Source organism: Rhagoletis pomonella, unplaced genomic scaffold (assembly GCF_013731165.1).
Source record: "Rhagoletis pomonella isolate Grant_MI unplaced genomic scaffold, Rhpom_1.0 Rhpom_scaffold_01000, whole genome shotgun sequence".
Taxonomy (NCBI): Eukaryota; Metazoa; Arthropoda; class Insecta; order Diptera; family Tephritidae; genus Rhagoletis; species Rhagoletis pomonella.
The window spans coordinates 5,871-29,254 of record NW_023459554.1 but is presented as its reverse complement, the minus strand read 5'-3'; the positions used below and the strand labels follow the sequence as shown (position 1 = coordinate 29,254).

The 23,384-nt window shown below is 38.3% G+C and overlaps 1 protein-coding gene across 1 annotated transcript in view; it reads right to left on the bottom strand.

Moving 5' to 3' along the window:
• Nucleotides 1–581: 581 nt before the first annotated feature.
• LOC118751795 (mediator of RNA polymerase II transcription subunit 13) overlaps nt 582–23,384 on the bottom strand; it is a 28,132-nt gene continuing 5,329 nt past the window's right edge. Inside the window, exons 2-6 of the mRNA XM_036486608.1 lie at nt 22,714–23,372; nt 17,810–22,451; nt 2,949–3,078; nt 2,642–2,757; nt 582–2,568 (exon numbers count right to left, since the gene is read on the bottom strand). Coding sequence (XP_036342501.1) covers nt 2,185–2,568; nt 2,642–2,757; nt 2,949–3,078; nt 17,810–22,451; nt 22,714–23,372 — 5,931 coding nt within the window. The 3' untranslated portion in view covers nt 582–2,184. The remainder of the gene's footprint in view (nt 2,569–2,641; nt 2,758–2,948; nt 3,079–17,809; nt 22,452–22,713; nt 23,373–23,384) is intronic.

Below are 23,384 nucleotides of genomic sequence, written 5' to 3'. Positions count from 1 at the left end.
ATGCGGCACCAAAATTAGCTTCCTACTGGTTTTATGGTTTTATCAGATGAAAAACTATTTTCTATGTTCTGATTGCAAAAACGATGTGATATTTTTTAAAAGAACGAACAAATGCACTCAGTTTGGCGTATCAACTTGAAAATGTTTTACTACTACTGATGTCGATGCTGCTCCCTACTAATTGTTGCACTAAGAAAATAATATAGCATTACTGAAAATTGTGGTTTTATGTCACATGTGCAATGTATGCGTGTTTGTGCATTTAAAATACATACACATTTCATTTTATCATAGAAGTACGTATATTTACTAAATGAATTACATGTTAACTAATTTATAAAAACCATTAATTTTTTGTTTTATATTTTTTTTACCTAACTTTGCTGTTGCTTTTCTGGCTTTTGTAAAAAACTCGGTTTCTCGCCTCTTCCGGTAAGCTTGCGTTTCATAAACATTCACACACCTCTCGTGTTTACATTAAATGCAACTGCCTTTTTTACTTCACTGGTTTTATGAAAGCCAAACTTGAAATTCTTTTCTCCAATAGAGTTAGTCTTAGATTAGGAAATTATTCATACGTATATGCATAGAAATATATTGGTTTATTATAGTTACATGTCGTCATACATTAACAGTTCTTACTTGCTTATTATTAACTTTAGTTTTATTTACTAGTTATATACATTGTGTATTTAGTTCAGCATTCGTAGCATTTCATTTCGCATTCTCATAATATAATGCTCATTGTCCTTAACTACATAAGTAAAAAATTATAATTTGGTAAGACTACACTTAAACGTAATCGACTTACACGAGTATCCCACGGACTAAATAATTTATAATTAATTGTTAATTCGACTTTTCTCAATAATTTGCATAATTCTACTACATGTATATTAGTCGTCTTAAAAGTATGCAATTGTTACGCCTTACTTCGAGACGTTTCTATGGTGGCGCTGCGGCCAGCCGCCTCTCAATTGTAATAAAATTCTACTTTGCGCATATGCTTTGTTAGATTTGTTCTTTATCTGAATATAACTATATATGTGTATATTTTTATTTCGGTTTATTCTACCTGCCTTTTAGCTTATATCTAATTATATTTACAAAAAAGTTTAAGTTACATTGTATATATACCAATAATGCTTACCCATTATTGAAATCTTGAGTGACATTGCTTTTCCATTCTATTTATTATAATTCTTTAACCTACAATCTTGTGTGAAATATAAGGCAATTTATGTTTTTGCGTCAAAACAGTAAAGTAGCAGAATGTAGATGAATTTTGCAGCTAAGAGACATTTCCCAAAATTCATTCATTGTTGTTCACACAAATGGAAAGGACGAACCACGGTTTTACACACTTTAAAATTATTAAATTAAATAACAACTTTTCACATTGATCAAATTGCATGCTCATCTTGTAGGCTCGTCGTATACTCACACATTGCATTAGTCAAATCTTTACCCCGGTCATAGCGCAATTGAGTTTTTTTTTTAATTTTCTAGAAACCAGTAATCACTGCACATACCGACAAACACAAAAACTCTAAGGTAAGGTAACAATGCTTGCTTACACTTAAACATTGTTGTTGTTGTTGCTAGTAATTGGTTGCCATAATTAACACGAAGAAAATTCCAAAAATGACCTTTTTTATATGGAGTTACTTAAAATTGTTATCCATACTGGCTAACATTTGTGCCATGTGCGAGTACCGGAAGTTTTGCAAACGGAATTACACGAATGCTTGTGTCTTTTTCTCGATACTAAACGCTTGAAAAAGTTTTAATTTCCGTCTGTGCATATTGGATTTGCCCTTTTTTATTTATTTAAGAAAGTGTTTAATTATAGTTCTCATTCCCGACTTTATATCACAAAAGCACAAGCTTTCAAACTTTACAATAAATAGTAAAACACACAAACGTAGATTTAAAATAAAAGCGATTGCAACGACCTAATAATTCTTTGAATACTCTTCAACAATTTAAACTAAGAGAATACCTAAAATTGCAACAATCAAACCATCGAATTTCCACTATCAACTTTCAATACAATTATCGTAAAAAATACTGCACATTATTCACATTTTGCCGCCCATCTTAGCTAACTCTTAATGCTTACTATTATGGTAAATACACAATTGACGACGCTTATATACAATATTCTCTATTCACTCTTCGCTTTTACATAATCGCTGCAGTCAGATAGTAAAGATCCATAAGCATTTGAACATTAATCGGCAGGCATGAGAGACGGTCGTGTGTATTCGAGTCCAATGCAAGCCAGGACAAAGCATTGTAACCTTCCAATACAAAACGCAGTACATCGGCAGTGAGGGATGAATCCAATGGGTGATCTGTGGCTGACGAATGCGCATTTGTCGAGTTAAGTATATCATCGGTGGTCTGTATGTTCGGCACGTGGAGATGCAGTGCTGTTTTCAAAAATACTGGACATACATCTTCCAGGTGCGGGCAGGCTGACCAAAACCACGAGGGCATGCGTCCGGTTGGAGCCGTGGAAACCATGTAGCCGACAGCAAGGGGTTGCTGATTTATAGAGCCCACCTATAAAAAGTGAATAATTTACAATAAGCATATTTAGAAAATACCGGTAAATTAATTCGCGTTGTAAATTTACCTCCTCCACATCCTGTTGCTGCGCAGAATTAAAATTGTTACCACCGGCACTCTGCCAGCTTCGGTTATCCTCCAAGCGATCGGGACTGCAGTGGTTCGACATACGTCCGGGTTGAGCTAAAAATAATATATATATATAAAATTAAATTCATATTGATCCTTATGAAAAAAACTAAGCAATTGATTTTTTCTAAAATTTCAGACCCTTTACTCGATTTATACAAATTTAAGTAAAAGGTCTGAAATTTAGAAAAAGCCATTGGCTATTTTTTATTCATTCTCAAAGAAACAGGAATGTAAGTACTCACGGTCCCAGTCAAGTAGATCGCCCATCAGATCGGCGTCGGTAAATCCTTCGTTTTCGTCCTCTTCATCAAAGTTGAGAAAATCATTTTCCAAATCTACTTGCGGCTCATTTTGAAATTGACGGGTAAATGACTGCAAAAATATATTAAATTGAAATAAAATAAAACATAATCAGCCTAATCGTTAATTCCATGTGAATAAATCGCTGTTAAATTAACAGACAAGACAAAAAAAGATGGAACAAATAGCTTTTGTTTTGCTTTATAATTTTTGGGAATATTTGTTTACATGGAATTCGCGATCAGGCCAAATATTAATACAATGTTCAATCAGGGGTTTATGTAGCAATTAGCTAATTTTTCCCGGTTAATACGTTAATTGAATTTGATCTTTTTTTTACTAAAACATTTGTTTTATTTTAGATAATTTATAATAATATTATCAAGAATTAGTTTCATTCATGGTGCACTGTTTGCATTATGATTATTTTAATCCAATTCAGCACTGAACTTGAAAATAAGAAAAAGTTAGCCTTCCTTGACCTGAAAATTCATAAAGTAAACAATAAAATTGTAACGAATTGGTATGAAAAAGCAATAGCATCTTCCAGAATGATAAATTATCATTCTAAGCATCCCTGGGCATAAAAGAAAAACACAGCTATCAACCTTATAAACAAGATCTGCGCGTTGACCGACCAGGCGTTCAGAAAAGATAACAGAAAAATTAAAAACATTTGCTAAGGAACGGGTACCCAAACAAAACTATAGACAGACTGATAGCAACAACAAAATGCAGACAAAAATCATCTGAAACGAACACCGAACCCGCAAACAAATGAAAACAAACTATTTAAAGGAGTCACATATGTAAAAAGACTAACGGATACAAAAACACTACATAAAAATATGCCAAAATAACAATATAACATTCGCACATAAGCCGCATAGCACGCTCAACAAAATATTTAGCAAAACAAAAGACGAAATCAGCAAAGAACAACATCATGTAGTTTATCAAATCAATTGTAATGGCAAAGCGGGGGAACCTTGCGATAAATTATACATAGGCACAACAAAGCGCGGCCTTGGAGTCAGAATAGGCGAACATAAAGCAGACTTAAGAAACAAAAAATCAACTACAGCGCTAGCCCAATACTAGACAAACAGCAGACATTCGGCTGATTTCGACAACACCAAAATATTAGATATAGAGAAGAGAGTGCGAACAAGACTAACATTAGAAGGCCTGCATATACAAGTACAAATAAATACAAGACGCATAGAATTTCAAAGAAGATGTCGATAGCATAAATTGCGCATACAGGACAGCAATAACGTGCAATAGGAAAACAGATGGACGGCGATGCAGAAGTGATTGCTAGTGAAGCGATTATTGTGATGTTTTGTTTATTTTGTTCTTATTAATTTAAATGTAAGTGCTGTGGTTTTTATATATGTATATATGTAGTTTGTTAACTATATTATATGTATGTATGTACACATAAAGGGTGAACACACCAAAACTGCGACACTTTGGGAAGCTTATAACTTACCTAAAACGAATTCAATATTTTGAAATTCAAATACCATAAGTTGACCATGACCTTAGTTGAACGTAGAAGAAATTTCATTTGAATTTGATTCCTAGTTGAGTTAAAATTGGCAACCGAGCTAGAAACGAGACAAACCATTTTGCACGAGTCTATAAATGATCCGGCCTTAAGTACACGTAAAATTGCTAAAAAATTAAAGAGTGCACTATTCGACAGTTTGCAGGGTTTTAATCGGTACAAATAAGGCCTGACAGTTACGAGAAAACCAGGGAGCGGGGGTTAGCATGGTCAAAGTGATAAAAACAGGTCCTCAGTACGTTTTCACGAGATCCGAAGATTTTGTCGCGTTATGTTGCAAAATCCGTACGGAGATCGCAGTTTTTCGTACAAAAGGTAAAGCGGAAAGCTTCATTGAGATGTTCTACAGCTCAAACAGCGCCAGACCGAGGCGCAAAGTAGAATGTTACAGCGAAATCCCGCATTCGGAAGTTGTATAAATTCTAAATTAAAAAATACAACTGCATTGTTATGGACTGCGAAACCTACTGCTATAAAAACTGCTGCAAGTCGTCAAGATGCCCCTGAAAGTTGTAAGCTGAAAATGAAGTCCAAATTTCCAAAAACCACATGGTTTGGCAAGCTATTTGTTCCTGCGGCCGTAAGAGCAGCCCTTTTTTCCCATCCGGGACAATGAATGATCAAGTTTATCGGGATGAGTGCCTCAAAAGGCGTCTTCTGTCATTTATTAACAGATAAGGAGTAGGCCATCGTTCTAGGCGGACATGGCAACCTGCCACTATGCCAAGGACACATTGCCGTGGTATAATGCAAATAACATCAATTTTGTACCTCACGACTGCAATCCACCCAATAGCCCAGAGCCACGTCCTATTGGGGAATATTGGTCAATTGTCAAAGGAATCTTGAAGAAAACAGGTGAAAGAGTGAAAATTATTGAAGAGTGCAAAACAAAGTAGTTGTGCGCATCGCGTAATGTCGATGATGCAGTCGTGCAGAACATGATGGCGCGTGTGCGATGAAAATACCGATCACTTGCATATGGAGCAAATAATAACTAATATTTTAACATTTTAATAACATCTAAACTTCCAAGTTATATAATACACAAAAAATAATTTCAAAGCCTTCTAGTTTGTTTCTGGTAGTAATTTCTAAGTGTCGCAGTTTTGGTGTGTTCACCCTTTATTATTAATTGTGTTTTTAAGCCCAATTGCTTGTGTTTTTATGCTGTGCTTCGAATAAACAGACTCCCTGATGAAGGCGGAAAAGACGCCGAAACGCGTAGGAGGATAAAAGAAAACTTTGTTTTGCTTTTTATTTAACCGGACTAAAGCTCCAAAAATAAACTTATATAATTATTTTACTTTTTTGATTCATAAAGTCACCTAGACCTTCAATCTCATCAACTTTCATCCAAATCCTGAGAGGTCGCGCACAGCGGTGGCCGCGGTGGCATGAAATGCCTCAGCTCCTAAATTTTTTGAACTCTTCACTCTAGATTCTAGAAGTAAGAGCTATGTATTAGATTTCCAGGCATTTAGTTAATGAGCTTTGAATTGTCCTCTGACCATTCGCCCGTACCTATACTAGGTTTACATATACATAAGTAGATTATCCTCATTTTCGAGCTGAACTCCCTAATCTGTAATTAGAAATAGAGGTTAGCCATACAAAATTCGCCCCCGTTAATCTGTAATTATAAAGTAATCTCAGATTAAACGGATAACTTTTCGGTGTCCAACCTAGTTTTATCGATTATTCTTGAGAAGAGGAGAAATGCAAGGAAAATATGTTTGTTAAGGTACTTTTAATAAAATATTAAGTTTAAATATATTTAAATTGGTTAATATTACAGAAAAAGTGATCATGGTGGCACAAAGAAAAAAAACTTTCATTGAGATGTGAGAATAACAAGCACAACAAATTTGATGGCTGTTAATCTCAGATTTGCCTGTGTAAATGGGGTGATTAAAACGAGCTCTGATTGAAATTATATTTATATGTAAACACACTTTAAGGGATGAATTGATACCGTGCAGGTATCGATACTTTTAATTGGAAGTAGAAAGAAAGTAACAAATATTTCTGAGCAAAAGTCCTTCTTTGTAGTGCTTCCGAGGAGTAGAAGTTTTTCCAAAGATTTCACTGCAGTGGAAATGTAATGGATATTATGTAGAAAAATTAAGAGCCAAAGAAGTTTCCTTATTACTTCACCTTGTAAAATTCCAAATAAAACTGTAAGTGTGAAGGGTATAGACACAAAATGATACGGATGAAATTTTACTAAAGGAAATTCTTAAAAATATTTAAAATATGAAAGATTTTCTAGTACCTAGATACCGCGAACTAGAATAATTTTTCTATTTGACATCTACTTTTCTCAAGACTAAAATTCTGGAATATTTCAGTTAGTTCCAAAAATATTTTTAATCAACTCTTTGTAGCCTACTCTTTTTCTTCTTAGTAAAGTTTTTTTAGTAATTGGTGGAGCAATTGGAGCGTGTATTCTTTGCACTATATCAACTTTGTCGCATTATCGCGGTTTTCGCTGGCAATAAAGCAGCCATAAAGAACAAGGCGCTTCATATTCGGAATAACAGTGGAGGAAAAATTGACGAAGCCAAATCTACCTACTCAGTACTTGGTTAAAAAGTATCGATACCAAAAAGTATCGACCGAAAAGTATCGAGTACGTACCTGTATTTACTCGTATCGTTTCATCCATACTCGTACTTGTTTCACTCGATAACAATTTTCTCAACAAATCCGCACATTGTCAGCTACATAAGCGCAAAAGATTGGAACACTTTTCGAAGCATAGTTTCTTCTACTCTTGACTTGAAAGTACTAGCTCTTAAACTAATGAGGGTATAACTGAAGCAGTTGAACACTTTAACAACTGTCTGCAACAAACTGGAACTCGACCGCACCCCTACACAACGAAATTCTTACCCCAATTGTGGTAGTACACTCGTAATCCACAAGACTCAAGAAAAGGGTAAATAAACTCACTCAAGAACTTAAAGAGATTTTAGGCAACGAGCGTAACGCTCAAATTACACGAACATCCATTAAAAAGCTAAAACCCAAAAATGCGCCTGGCTACGACGTAATGGTTGGCCAATTAAAACAATTACCCCCCGACAGGCATCAAGTTTCTGATATACTTGTTATGTACATCGGTTTTATACCTCCTCAATGGAAAGTCACACAAGTTAAAATGACCTATTAGCTTACTACCCTTGGTCTCCAAACTCCTGGAAGTGCTTTTTCTTAAAAGATTACTTCCACTTATCGAGAAGACGAAGCTTATTCCGAATCACCAATTTAGATTTAGAAGAGGGCACAGCACAACGAACATAGGCTTGTCGATAAAATTCAGTCAGCATTTGACCAAAATAAATACTGCACTGCTGCTTGCGTTTGGCGCGATGGGCTACTTCACTTGCTGTCTCCACAGGCAAACGTTTTCATCTTGGTAATGTTATCAGGCAAAATTTTGCCAATGGAGACCGCATATTACTCTTGGCAAGCAATAATTATCAAGACTTTCACAGCTACATTTTAATTTGCGCGATAACTTCGTGGCGGCAACATTATTGACATTTTAATATAAAAGCAAAAATTTAGCTGTTTTCTATTAAAATATTGGTTATTATGTATATGGATGTGAAATAGCATATTTTCTAAATTTTTTAAGTGATTAAATTTTTTATCAAGATAAAAATGCCCACGCACAAATATTGCCTCTGATAATTTTATATCATACAATAAAAAACTACCCTCCCTACCAACTACTATATATGTATTTATTCAGTACTATCTGAAAGAGAGCTACATCTTTATTAAATAAGGCGTAGAACAGTCTGAACTACATGAAATCTTAGCTGGGGTGCCACATGGCAGCGCAATGGGTCCAATATTATATCTCCTATACAAGTACGATTTGCCTATTGCTGATGGCGTCACAATTGGCACTTTTGCTGATAGCACTGCTATTTTATCGGAAGACATTTCCCCTTATACGGCTTCACATAAATTTCAAAATGCTCTCAATACATTTGATGAGTGGCTCAAATAATAGCGGATAAGATCTAATAGCACTAAATCAGTCCAATTAACTTTCACACTAAACAAAGGCACCTGCCCACCCGTCCAACTGAACGATGTTAACATACCACAAAGCAATGAAACTACATATCTTGGAATGCACCTTGATAGAAGATTAACCTGGCGAGCTCACATCTTTACTAAGTGTAAGGCAACACGTTTCCACGACAGTCGGGTATACGTAACCGGAACGACCCAGAATTGTAACTGACCAAGGACAGTCAATCCAGCATCACTCCTCAAAAACTCTTTTGGGAATTTGTATGCTGTTAAAACAACAACTACGGTGACCAACGACAGTCGGGTCTACGTAACTGAAAGGGCCCATATTTATACATTCTGGCCAAGGACCTATACTCCAGCTAATTCCCCAAAGAGTTTTGTATGCTGTTACAAAAACATCGGTAAAAAAAAATGGTCATACAAACTGGAAAGACTGATATTCCTATGTACCCCGCCAACTTATTAAAACAAGGTAAACGTCTGAAACCTTATTTTAATAAAATTAAAACCTAACAACTTTGTTCTTGACGAAAAATAAAACCTATTGATATCAGAGTCTTCGTACCAAAAACACAATAGAAACATATGGTGTAGTATGGGGCGTTCCGACATGGTGTGAGGAAGCACAGATTAAAACCGATGCCATGTCTAGCATACCCATTACTACAGTCAGGCGCCTCAAGTAGAAACTAGGATAATGAATACCTCAAACCTACAACCACTGTAAAAATAAAAAGGCTTCTTTTGAAAATAAATCCGGGATTTATATATTTTGATTTTTAGCTCTTAATGCCGGATCACACCGCCAATTATTGCCTTAATATGCCCCAATTGTGTGATTTCCACAATAAATTGTCTCATGCGGCAATCGAGGTCAATATGTGCTTATTGTGCCCAATCAAACATAAACCGGGCGCAACCACAATTGTATGAAATGAGGTGTGACTGAACAGAATTTGATTGGGACAATTTCTTTGTTGTGCGCCAATTTAGCACAATAAAAATGTGCCAGATTGGTGTATTTGCGGCAATAGTGTGATTCCAACCTTAAACTACCGCCCCTATTCTGCAACTCTTTCGTATTCGGATTTTGCTATGAATCGTAGAAAAGGTATGCTGCAATCCGAATCGTATCTTCGAAATTCGTAACAATGGCATGCCTAAAAACGAACGAGCAAGAAATTGACAGCTTTTTTGCGTAATTTTGTACGAAAACAATTCTGTGTCGGAAGCGAGATAAAAATTAAGCAAAAAATGTAAATCGATGTGTTTGCAGCAAATATAGCATTTTCAGTTTAAATGAAACCATTTTCAAATTAAGCGAATCCTTTTTCAAATTAAATGAAACCTTTTTCATGTTAAGCGAACCCTTTTTCAAATTAAATGAAACCTTTTTCAGATTCAGTGAAACTTTATTCAAATTAAATGAGAACTTTTTCAGATTCAATGAAACTTTATTCAAATTAAATGAAACTTTTTTCAAATTAAATGAAACTTCTTTTTTGGATTACTTTGAATTAGCTGTTATGTGTTGCTCTCCCTTACGGTCAAGGCTTGTTGAATACATTGTTGCCGTTTCGGTCCAATTGGACCAAAATTGGTACTTTCATTTCTTAAAATAAGGCTTTGGTAGGTTGGTTGGTTTGTTGTGATTTTCGAGGGGTTTTGGTAACTAGGCAAATCATATAATTTATTCATTTTATAAAACTTCAAATATCTCTGTTTTCGGAAGTACATGTAAAGGATAATGTGAAAAGGAAAAGAGAAATGGGGCATGTCAAAATTATTCTTGAACCGAAGTTGAATGTTGCCGTGATTAGACTGTGCTCTAATCCATAGAGTTTGCCAAATTTTAAATTTCGCTCAAGCGAGTAAGTGAGAAGGGAGAGTATTTGTACTTTATTTCCCTCTTCTCCCTTAAGAAAATAATAGTTGACAGCTTTGAATTCGTGTAGCAACAGTAAAAATATTCTTCCAGTTAAACATCATAATCGGCGATAAAGATGTGTAACTGGGAGTTAAGGCTCTGTTACGTACGTGTTTTTACGTAGAAATCATAAACCAACAGACTTCTACGTATGTAATGCTGTGCGTTGGGTAACAGCTTACACGCGAAGCTCATTTAACAGATTCCTTATGTGACAACTCTCAAGCAATGCCAAGTATGCATAACAGAGCCTTTAGTGTTAGCCAGACATGGTGCAAACGGCTCTTAATAGGTTAAGTTGATTTCCTGTTCCTTAATTTAAAAATGTTTAATACTTAATTTGAATAAAGTTTCATTTAATTTGAAAAAAGTTTCATTTGGTTTGAATAAAGTTTCATTGAATCTGAAAAAGTTTCATTTAATTTGAATAAAGTTTCATTGAATCCGAGAAAGGTTTCATTTAATTTGAAAAAGGTTTCGCTTCATCTGAAAAAGGTTTCAATTCATTTGAAAAAGGTTTCGCTTAACCTGAAAAAGGTTTCATTTAATTTGAAAAAAGTCTCATTTAAACTGAAAATGCTATATTAGTGGTGTGCTTTTAAACAGATAAATTTGTTTTTGTTTTTTTTTTTTGTTTGGTTATATGTACAATGATTTTGGGTTGTTGCATCCAAACGCATCACCAAAATCTAGAAACTTTAACATGCACGTGTGGTCAAAGGATTAAACTCTCATTTAAGACAAAGGTTTCAAATTTCCGAGCTCTAATTATTAATAAATTCGGTTTGAACCATGCACTTTTTTTGTAAATTTCTATGTGGGTTCTGCGCAAAGATACAGTGTACGTCGTAGCCGGAGTAATATGCACAATAAATGTTGTGTACCTTTCACAGTAGAAGAGGGACTTCCGCCCTCTTCTCCGGCAACACAGAAAAGAGAATTCTCATTAGTAAGGCTTATAATCCCTAGGCGCGGCCAAAGGCAGAAGCAAGTGCAGGTGGTGAACCTAACACAATCATATTTTCAATGGCTTGGAAGAAGCTGTTATTGAATTAACTGGATTGAGAACCAGTTCTTCAGGCATAAAAAATTATAGCTTGTGGCTCAACAATTCAACCAGAAGCTGACATATGTATGTAGATGCGTCCATGGTTACTATGCCCGACAGCTCCGCATACATTTGTAAATCCATTGCCCCAGCGCGCTCTTACTCCGCTGCTATAATTGCAAATGATTCTGACGCATAATTTTCGTCAAAATATGTAAAATCAACCAATTTTACAATAAACAAGCATATGATAGGTGTTTCTTTAATTCCTTTTCACTTTGTTTTCCTTCATACAGCTGACTTCGAAAAATAACTGATAACTGGCAATGCTGCACATTTTTCCACAAGGATTAATTTTTCGTAACGTAGCTACGAATTGCGCATTACGAAAATTCGGGTTCTAGAATAAGGGTGTACGTTAGGTTAGGACGCATTCAGTTTGCCTGCAAGTCAAAAAGACGTTGTATCGAATGTGGCCTTGTCACCTGTGACATCAACTGGTGTACTAAAAAATGCATATTATGCGGTAGCCTAGACCATGTATCTACTGAGAAGCTCGCCTGCACTGTGTGTGGGAGAAAGAACTACCTAAGAATCGTCAAAAACTTGTCCAGGCATGAAAAAATCAAGACCTATTTTTCTGACGATCGCAACTGAGGACACAGACTTTCCTTCGATTTCAGAAAACAATGATAATTAAAAAAAAGAGTAAAATACAGTTCAATTGCATGCAAAATAATGTATACTAGAGTGCCAGGTACTGTCGAAATTCGACAGTTTTTTTAGTTTTAAAAGCCTTGGAAAGGTTTTCTAACTTAACATGTAGCAAAACTTATACGGTACAAATTAACTAACCGGAAAATCTTCTGCTAAAACGTAACTAAATTTTTTTTTATCTGAGAAGGTCATTGGAGGACCTCGGCAGGACTTGGAATTGACCCGATACATTCAAGTTTATCGATAAATTTCAATGATTTGATACATATCGATAGTTCGATGAATTTCAAGAACATTAAAATTCGATAACTCAACAAAATTCGTTAACTCGACTAATTTCGATGATTGTGAAATTCGATGGCTCGATAAATTTCGATAACTCAAATATGTAAAAACTTTGGATACCTTTATAAATTTTTACTTTTGACATCTCCACATTTTCGAAAACTATCTAAACATTTTGATAACTCGTTACACTCTTCTTCGCTTCGTTGAACCAACCAATTTCAGTAGATCAATAATTATCGATAACTCTGTAAGTTGGAAGAACTCCATGCATTACGACACCTCGATAAATTTCGTTATGTCTATAAATAATGATAATTCAATAAATATCGATAACTTGATACATTTCTTTAACTTGACAAATTTCGTTAATCCCACACGTTTTTATAGCTCGATAGCTATCCGTAAATTTGTACAACTAAGTTTCTGTGTCTATTAATTTCGACAACTCAGTAAACATTGATCAGTTTGAATAATTCGATACGTTGCGATAACTTAATAAGCATGGATAAATTTCGATAATTATAAGCTTCGATGATTCGATAATTTTCAGTAACCTTTATGGCTGATTTTATTTCGATTCCTATCGGAAAATTTCAACTGTGTTAACCTAATTCTTATGTATTTCTCATTGTCTCCATTTTCGCCTTTATCTCAATTTTCGTCTTTATCTTCACTTTTGCCTTTTGTTTTGTCTTCATCGTTATCACTTGTTTCTTCATCTTTATATTTATCTTTATTTCAAAGTTTAATTTCAAATATGAAGTAAAACAAAATGCGAAACAGCTTAAATTGAACAGGTTGCAAAAACAACCATACACAAATATAGAAATTTTTAAACGACGATTTTCAACCAATTTCGAAACTACAAAAACTCTCCTCATCTACAGAAAATTACCTTTCCAACGGTGTTTTTGGTTTTGAAATCGGTAACTTTACCTTGGTCTTCATCTTTGTTTTTATCTTTCACATCTTTGCTTATATCGTTTTCTTTATCTATTCACGTAGATGGGATGAGGTACGATGACGTGATAAGATGTGACGTGATTTTATATGATGTGATGAGATGTCATGTCATGTGTTGTCATATCCTCTGATGTCATGTTATATGATGTCATACCATATGATGTCATATCATGTGATGCCACGTCCTGTAATGCCATGTCATATCATACGATGTCATATCATGTGATGTCAAGTCAAGTGATGTCATGCCATATAATGTGAGGTCATATCATATAATATCATGTCACGTGATATCGTGTGATGTGATATCATATTATGTGATGTAATATCATATTATGTGATGTAATATCATATTATGTGATGTAATACCATGTGATGTCTCTTCATATCATGTGAGAAAATGTGATGTGATGTCATGTAGTGTGATCACATTCCATGTTCCGATTAGTATATCGATAACCCTGTTGATAACTGTGTCGATAAAAATACCGATAACAATATCCATAAACATATAGAAAAATACAACGATTGTTAAATCGATTAATTCATCGATAAATACAATAATCATCAGTATCGATTATTGTACATATCGTTAACAATATAAATGACTAAATCGATAGCAAAATCAATTTAATCGATTATTATGCCGATAACAATATCCATTATTGTATCGATAAAAATATCGAGTTTTATATCGATAACAATAGCGATCTTCATCCTCATCCTTTTCTTCATATTTATCTTTATTTTTGCATATTCCTCTTCACCTTTACCTTTTTGCCTGTACCTCTAGGCATCTTTGTTTTTGTTTTTATTCTCAAACCGCTAAACCGCTGAGAACCATGTCCATGTGCATTATTCCCCTTGAATTTGACAATTTACTCCCAACCAACGAACTGCCACTAAAGAAGTTTCACTTCATAAATTCAAGAAATGTTCTTACCCTTTCAGTTACCCTAATTCTTATGTATCTGTCATTGTCTCCATTTTCGTCTTTATCTTCACTTTTGCCTTCTTTTTTTTTGACTTCATCATTATAATTTATTTCTTCATCTTCATATTTATCGTTATTTCAAAGCTTAATTTCGAATGTGAAGTGAAACAACATGCGAAACATGTCAAATTGAACATGTTGCAGCAACATCTTTACACAATTCGAAAATGTTTAAACGACGGTTTTGGCCGTAGTCTTCGCCCAATTGTGAAACCATAAAAACTCTGCTCATCTACGGAAAAATACCTTTCCAACGGTGTTCTTGGTTTCGAAATCGGTTCGGTAGAATCGTCAAATGAACGGAGACAAAATTTATGTTAGCGTATTAATATATAGATTTATAAAGCACCAGCAGAACGAGCAGCAAAACCCCCAGGGAATCTGTTTCAGATCAACCAGATATCTTAAACTGACAGTTACCGAAACGGAGAAATTTATTACTGAATTATTCTAGGGAGATACAAAACATTAAACAAAAGCTTGGCCAAAATATGATTCCGGAAGATTTGCATACGATAAATAGGGGAACTGATCGACATTATCATGTATAACATATGCAAATATTTAGCCTTTCAAATCCAACATATTCACCTTTCATGAACCGATCCATTGAAATTTTATACTTACACTCTAATATTAGGGGAAAAAAACACAGGGGATGATGGCTATGGCGACGCCGCCATATGTTATTTCTAAACGCAACTTTTGAAATCTGAATGGTATACTTTTAAAAACGAAATCGTATCTTGTAATGGCTCCGATCTTGACCTATCCTTCCCAAACAAGCACCATTTTCTTTGAGGGGAAGACTGGCCGCATTATATTGACTTCCACCCATTTTCCAATATTGGTCACACATGAAGAACACAGGTGCCTGGCCCGAAAAAAACCTCTATTTGAAAGTTTACGACAAATCAATCTTGAACCAAACCTTGTTGATATTCATCTTCAATAACAAACTGAAATTGAAGCAGCCAACTACACTTTTAGCTGCAATAGAAGCCCAAAAGCCCGTTGGACCGATGGTCTTGATAAAACCTGCTTCCTTAAAGTAGTCTTCAAGAAATCCGAATCCTCACCAAAACCTCAAAACTTCCAAGAATTAATTTAAATCCAAACAAGTAATTTTTAAGCAAAAAACAAAACCGACTTCAATTCTCATATATATATATATATATTTCATTATCCAATGATCGGATCTAAACCAGGTTAGTATGGGACCACCTCTGATACACCACCTTTTCGATGCAAAACGAATTACCGAAATGGGTTGACGTGGTCCAAAGTTATGCGGTAACATACATAAAACAAAAAAAAAAATCCGACGCTGATAACCTCCCCTTTTTTTGGAAGTCGGTGAAAAAGAATGGAAAAACAAAATATGCGAACTATAAAAATGATTCCCCACCACAAAATTTGTGGAAAATTCAAGTTCCTTCTGGAAACACCTTCTTACCAATTAATAAAGAAGTAATCAGACGGGGCAAGGCAAAAAATGTCTGGGCCGCATCAGAGCGAGGTTCTTCAACATCTCGCTCATTTGCGCCCTCGCCCCGACGGACGAGAAAGACGAAGCATCCAAGGATCTCTTTTATGAGCGCATGGAGAACACATACGACCGCTGTCCCCCTCACGATATGCAATCATTCTTGGCGATTTCAATGCCAGGGTGGGCAAGGACAAAAACGCCCTATAACGGACTGAGGCTGCATCTTCTATTGCCAATAAATCAAATTGGTATTGTCTGTTAGGAAAGTATGTTTGAAGAGTTTCTCTTCTAGAGATTTTCTTTGCCACTCTAATATGGTTGACCATTGATTCTTTTTCCCATGCTGCGCATCTAGATTTGTCTGAATACGTATGTTTTCACAATTGTATGACCCAACATGCCACATTTTAAGCATTGCCTAATGGCGGAATCATAAAATCTACATGGAGTATAATCTAGAATAATATGTTTTGGTACTTATTTGCCTGAGAAGCCTAACTTTACCGTAATTGTAGGAGCAAATGTGTTATCCTCAGTTCTACACGTAAAACGTTTTACTGACAAAATCGAAGTACTGGAAATGGTACTAGCTATTACCGCTATAACCGCATAAAGACGATAAACTTAAATACATACTTATATTTGTGGCTCAACTCATGGCTATGTCCATCAGGAGGACTTCGAAGTCGTCCACAATAACACATATTTTCATATCGCTCAATTGGCTAATTTCCTAACAAAAGCTAAAGCTAGATTTAAAAAAAAATAAAGAAATTATCACAGGTGAAAATACCGTCTACCTCACTCAAATCGTCCCAACCGTCCGTTCATTTAGCATTCATCACAAACGTCCATATCATCGACGAACCTATCCGTTCGGCTTGCAAAAAGGAGCATTTTCAAGAAGTGTACTTACTGCTCGCACTTTGCTAAGCTTGGAACTAAGAGCCTTATTCTGTATCACGAACGATAGGTAACACGAACGATTCGTCTGCAGAGGAAAGCTTAAAAAAATAGTACAGCGGCATCATTCTAGCCGCTTCAAAAGCAACCGAGACCAATACAACGTTATATATGAAAAGCAAGACGAATACGACCGATAGAGTAATAAATCGCAATCAGAGAAGTGGTCATCTGCAGACGAATCGTTCGTGTTGCCAATCGTTCGTGAAACAGAATAAAGCTCTAAACACATCGAAAACGACAACACCACACGACACGACATTTTTTGAACGCGGCAGCGACACATGAATTTGTTTGAGTTTGACATAAAAGAAGAGGAAGAATCTGATCTGTCGCTAGAAAAATAGAAATAGATCCAATCTGGCCACAGCTACATTTTTGGCTAGTCGCAGGGTTGCCGTGTTGTCGCCAAAATAATTATCTACATAAGAGTACGTGTTAAAATAATTTGACAGCTGTGGTCCGTAGCCCGTCGTTTCCAATGTGTTTCAAGCTTAAGGCTGTAAACCACAATATTTAATTTATCAGTACAGTTATTACGCAGTAGACTTGATTCAAATGCAGAATAGTCAAGGTAAAAATTGGGTTAATCATATGTCTTACGGCCAAATGTAATTTTTTTTTTTTTTTTTATAAATCGCTACTTGTGACAACAATGCTGATCGTTAGATGAGTAAACTAAATTGGCAGTGTGTGAACACCGAAATCCAAAAAAAAATTTTAATCGAATCAATTAAAGTCCTGTATGAACACTGTACTAAATTTCCCTTATTAATGACACTTACCAAGCAAACAGCACTTGTTGGAAATACCAGTATATGCGTGCATGTCACATCTTGAGGTGTTGATAGCGGATTTTGCATTGAAATTTGCGAAAATCTTTCATCCGGTGTGAATTGATCAGGCATCACGCGTAGCTTAGAATCAGGCTCCAGTGTCACCAAGCACGCGCTGAGTATGCCTGGAGGATACATTAATGAGCACTGCTTGCAGATGTCCTTCAGTTGTTTGGAAGCCTTCTGCAGATTTTGTTTACTCAGCAACGAGCTCCAAGATTTTAGTTCGCTGTGTCCGATGCGTCCAATACGGCCGACCACCAACCGCCATGGATGCGCCGTCTGTGAGATTAATCCCATAATGAAATCCATCAACTTCTTTAGCCCCACTCGTCGCGCTGGTGCCTTTCGTCTTCGTGTACGATTTGGTACGTCGATATTGATTATAATCTTTTCGAACATTTCTCCACGATCATCGGTAACAGTGGCCAACAACCAACTCTGATCTTCGCTCAGACAATAGTTGCAATACATCACAGAATACTTTTGTTCATTCAGCGCACGCATACTAGCGGACTGGCGTGAGAAATCCGTTTTGTCATTTTTTTCATGCATTGGAGCCAACACATAAGGTGGCGTATACATTTTGTATGGCTGCCGGTTCTTATCCTCTTTACTCTTTAGGAATGCTTCCATATTGGCGGCTGTGCCGAACCCGGTTAGACTCTTCACGGCCTGCGTGTGCACCAAATGGCGCCGGCATTGTGAGAAAATATTCAACGCCAAGCACCTGATTTCATCCGAGAAACGTTTACGCGATCGAGAACGTCCTAATTCGACTATTGATTCCAAGGAAATCATTTGGATGTTCATGTTAGCGCGAACCGAGTCTGGTATGGATTTTAATAGTTCTGCGTAGCAACGCAGCAAAGCAATACAAGCTAACCGCTCCAATTCGGGTGAATCCGAACCAAAGGTAAATGGCTCCACTATGTAAAGCACTATCGCCGGTGGATTTACGTCCTCCATTGTTTCGCCCATGCCCAATGGATCGCTAAGTACAATTGGTGGTTTTGCATCTGCTTTGATATCTGGCTTCATGTCAGTAGATTCTGGAGCATTTTGTTGTTGTTGCTGTTGTTGTTGCTGATGTTGTTGCTGTTGTTCCACACCTTCCATTTTCGGTGAGTTATGCAATTTTTCTGCATCAACGCCTCCCATTCCACTAGTACCTGTGGGACTAGTTGTACCACGCTCACGTCCAGCTCCCGGTTGACAGCTATTGCTTTCTGGTGGATTTAGTAAGGTTTTGTCCCCGGGGATGCGGTTGAGGTACGGTACGATTTGATTATGAAATGCGCTCGCATAGAGTCGTATTTTCTCAGCTAATTGCGAATCATCTAACGTTCGCAGCCAATCATCTAAAGGTGTGCTAGTTGGTGTGTTATCTGTGGGCGCGCGAGGACCTACAGTCAGCAGGCCATCCCAGCCTCGAATAGGAGTATGACGACCCAACTTACACATTTCATAGGTCGAGCTCAATTCTCGAAAATATGTTCTCGTATTGTCCACCGCAAAGTCAGTTTCAGGACAGACCACCAAATAGACAATGTCGCGTGCATATGCATAGGGCTCTAGCAGAAACTTATCCCAGTAGTGGATAGCGAGTGGGGCTACCGAGACCCAGTCCTTGTCATGACCGACAATTACCGACGGTATAGGTTGTGGTTCACACTGACCAGAGGCACGCCCCGCTAATCGATGAAATTGGCGCCATGTTAGTGGTCCACTTACAGTGTAAGTAGCATCTTTACTACCGGCCGCGCTTCGTGACTTCGAATGGAATGCATTTTGCAACATGGGCTGCACGAAATTCATTGTACGCACTATCTCTTTGTTGCTGCGTGTGAAACCAACTGGAATGTACGGCCATTTGTGAACTGTTAGTCGGCTGCCAAACAAGTGCTTATAACGACGTGTAGAGGCAGATCCCGCTGTATGGAAAGGAGATAGTTGTTGCTGGCCACCAAATTCATTTACATCCATACGATTGCTCTCAAAAGCCAGTCTGGCTTGTTCTAACGCAAGACATATTACATCGTTAGCGTCTACGAATTCTAGAACATTTGAGATCGCAGCTATAGATTGCGGCTGTCGGCTTTGTCTAGCTAACCGATGTCGGTGACGTTGCAACGCACGATGTATGGAACTGCTGGACGTTTGAATTATAGAGCACTGTTCCAGTAGCAAATCGAATATGACATGTGCGTTTTGGAGAGCATGCGCGTCTGGTTGCGCATGCTGCCCCTTTTCTGCTTGTGTAGGTACCAAAGGATTACCGCTCTTTATAGGCAATGAGGAGGCGCTCAAAGCTGAGCCTGATGGCGTTAATGCTGTTGCTAAGTTTGCTACGATGGAAGGCAATGATTGTTTTTTATTACGGCCGGGATCCTCGGCTACGCCTGTGATCTCCATTTCATCCTCGTAAAAGAGACCAGCTCTAAATGCAAGTCGTCTATTAACTACTGCACTGAAACCGCAGGTGCAATCTACAGGGTCGTCATCCACGTAGCCCGTAAAATGTTGATTACTGCCGGGTGTGGCCGATGAAGAAGATGAGCCTGACCCCGTGTGCCCAGATGTTCCTGGTAGAGACGCTGGTGAATCCAAAGCACTTCCGCAACCAAAAGCACTCAACATGCGCATGTTTGCTCCACCCACACTGCTGCTGCCGCCACCACCGCTTGCGCCTATACCAGCAGTACCAATACTACTGTTGCCATTCGCTGACGGTGGCAACGGGTTGAAGCTTCCGCCCGGCAGCGGCACGTAAACACCAGAGTCTGCACCTCGTATGTTGCCTACTTTCTGGGAATCCGCATTGCACACACACACAGTGCTGCTGTCGAAGTTGTGGTCTCGGAATACATTTAACGCAGTATCATACAGCAAGATGTTGACGATTAGTGAACTCACTTCGGGCAACTCTCGAGCGGCGACCGCCCCTGTCGTTACGCTACCTGATACAAGATTACCGGCAGCGCTCATTGGTCTAGGAAGATGTGTTGAAGGCATTCCAACGCTTTGTGGAGTTCGCGGATGCTCTTGTGAATGATACTGTTTATTTAAATACGAAGAAGTTGAAGTGGCCGGACTAGCCACTGCCATTTCATAGGGTGGCGGCGGATGGCGCTGTGGCTGCATCATGGGGAACGGAACCACTGATGCAGGCGCTGGCGATATTGGCGACATGCCAACTCGATGCATCATTTGCTGCATGCCTGCGCTGACGGACGTATTTGTGAGTGCCGCTTGCGGACAATTCAACTGGTTCAGCAATAAGTTATTGCCGCTGCTGCCGCCACCACCACCGCTGTTCAATGGCGTGGGCACGGTGTTGGTGTGCATTGGTGATGGGATGGGTCCCAAAGGTGTTCGCGGCTGCTGGAGAGGTGTGCGTGGAGCTGCTGTTAGCAGTTCATGTAACTGTTGATGTTGTTGTTGTAGTTGTTGCTGTTGTAATTGCTGTTGCTGCTGAGCCGCCGCCGCCTGAGCAGCCACTACCGCGCGAGATTTCTGCGTCGTCCAAGAGGGCTTGTAAGTGCAGTTGCTTGGCAACGACAGCAGTGGCAGCATCTGGCTCGGTAAATTCGTAAGGGGAGCGTACTTGGATGATCCCACGAATTTTGCACGTTTCGGCGGTCGGTAAACATAAGACCAGTCCTCGATTGGCTCCTCCACAGGACTGCCCAATTCAACAGAATATTCTTGTTTTACCTTAATGATACTTCCCATTCCCGTCTCCAAGTTAGCTGACATCGTAGTCGATGCAGTGATCACACTGAGATCCGTCATTTGGATATCCATTTGGCACGGACTGGAATTGGGATGGTGTTGCTCGTGCGAAGGAGGCGTAGGAAACATCTTTGTTAAATCCTCCGCTTGTATCATACTGGGGCCGCCGGTACCGCCACCATTGTTGCTACTACTATTTATCAAAGAGTTCGTGACATTGGTTGTATTACTGCAGTTTTGTAAAGCAGCAATAGCAACCGCACCGGCGGCAACCGCAACTGCAACTGCAGTGCTTCGTTTAAGGTCATCAATGGTAGTCGTAGAGGCGGTACCATTGGATGGATTGTTCGAGTCGGGTGGGGTGTGTATTTGAACACTGCCGCAGTCGTCATTCGAGGTTTCGAACAGCTGCTCCAGGTCATTCATTGTTGGGTTTAAACCTTCAGCTGTGTAAAGGTTTCCACTAGCGCTGCTCTTGCCCTCCTTACAGGGTGATGCTGTACCCTGCAGTGCATCCGTTGCTTGTATGTCCAGACTTTGGAAGTAACCACTAGCACTACTGTTCCCATCAATGGTCGTACTGCTGCCATTGGCATTTGCCATATTGGCTCCATGGGCGGCTATTCCCACCAAGCCGCCACTTACAACTCCACCCATTGAGGTTGCATCCATTGTAGTACCGCCGAGCGGGTTCACGGAAGCGTCTATGGATAGTAGCTGTGAGCCGTACAATGAGCCTGGTGATGGCATCAGAGGCTTGGAGTGTGTATGACCTTCGTATAAATTTTTGGTGCACATGCTGCGACACGGTTTAGCCGCTTCATTTAGTTTGAACCGTTTCATTGGATGGTTCGCCCTGAAAGAGTGAAATTCAAATTTGAATACAGATGACAACACCAAAGAAAGTGATATTTGATGCATATATTTTTGAATGTGTATTTGAGACCTCACCGCTGGTGCCATATTAGTAAACATACGGCAAATTAAAACAATTCTCAAACACTGATTTTTACTTTCAGAGCCAAAAGATAGAAATTAACATAAGCTTAACTGCAAGTTCCCCTTATTAACTCTGAACTTGAGGTTATTTTGGTTTACCCCTTTCCCAAAATACTTACCATGCATTCTGAAACGTAAAGTCGTACAAAACATCAAATTTTGAGCAATCATCATTCGCGAAACTATCGATATCCTTTACTTTGATTTCAGGCATCTTAAAAGATTTCCAGTAATCATTGATCGCGTCTGCAGCTGAAATACCAGATGCCGCAGACACAATAGGGAGGCCGTTACGAGTACACGCACCCGCCATGGATGTTGAACCATAATCTGGCTCAGTTTTAACTTGCTCAGTGCTGAATAGTGGTAAAGACGTTTGCTGCAACTCAAATTTCTTGATTGTTATGCTGCCACATTGAGGGACAGCAGTCTCCGCGGATGAGCCCAGTATTTGTGCTTGTGGCCCTTGGTGTTGTTGCTGATGCTGTTGCTGGCTAGAAATAGTGGGTGTGTTGCGACCTACACTCGGCGGTTGTGGCACGCTGCCAGGGCCATTCGGTCCAAGGCCACCCATACCGCCGTTGCCACCCTCAACAGATGGCGGCGGCTCAACGCTTGGCGTCGGCCGCACATACGGTGACGTTGTGATGCTTTTATTATCATGCTGGTCGGTGGGCGTAGGCGCCGGCGTGTTCTTGTCCAACAAATGATCTATGGGTGTTGATGGTTGTTGCAAATTCGAAACGGAAGGAGGTGCGCGTGGACTCATCGTCATTAGCTGTAAAAGTAG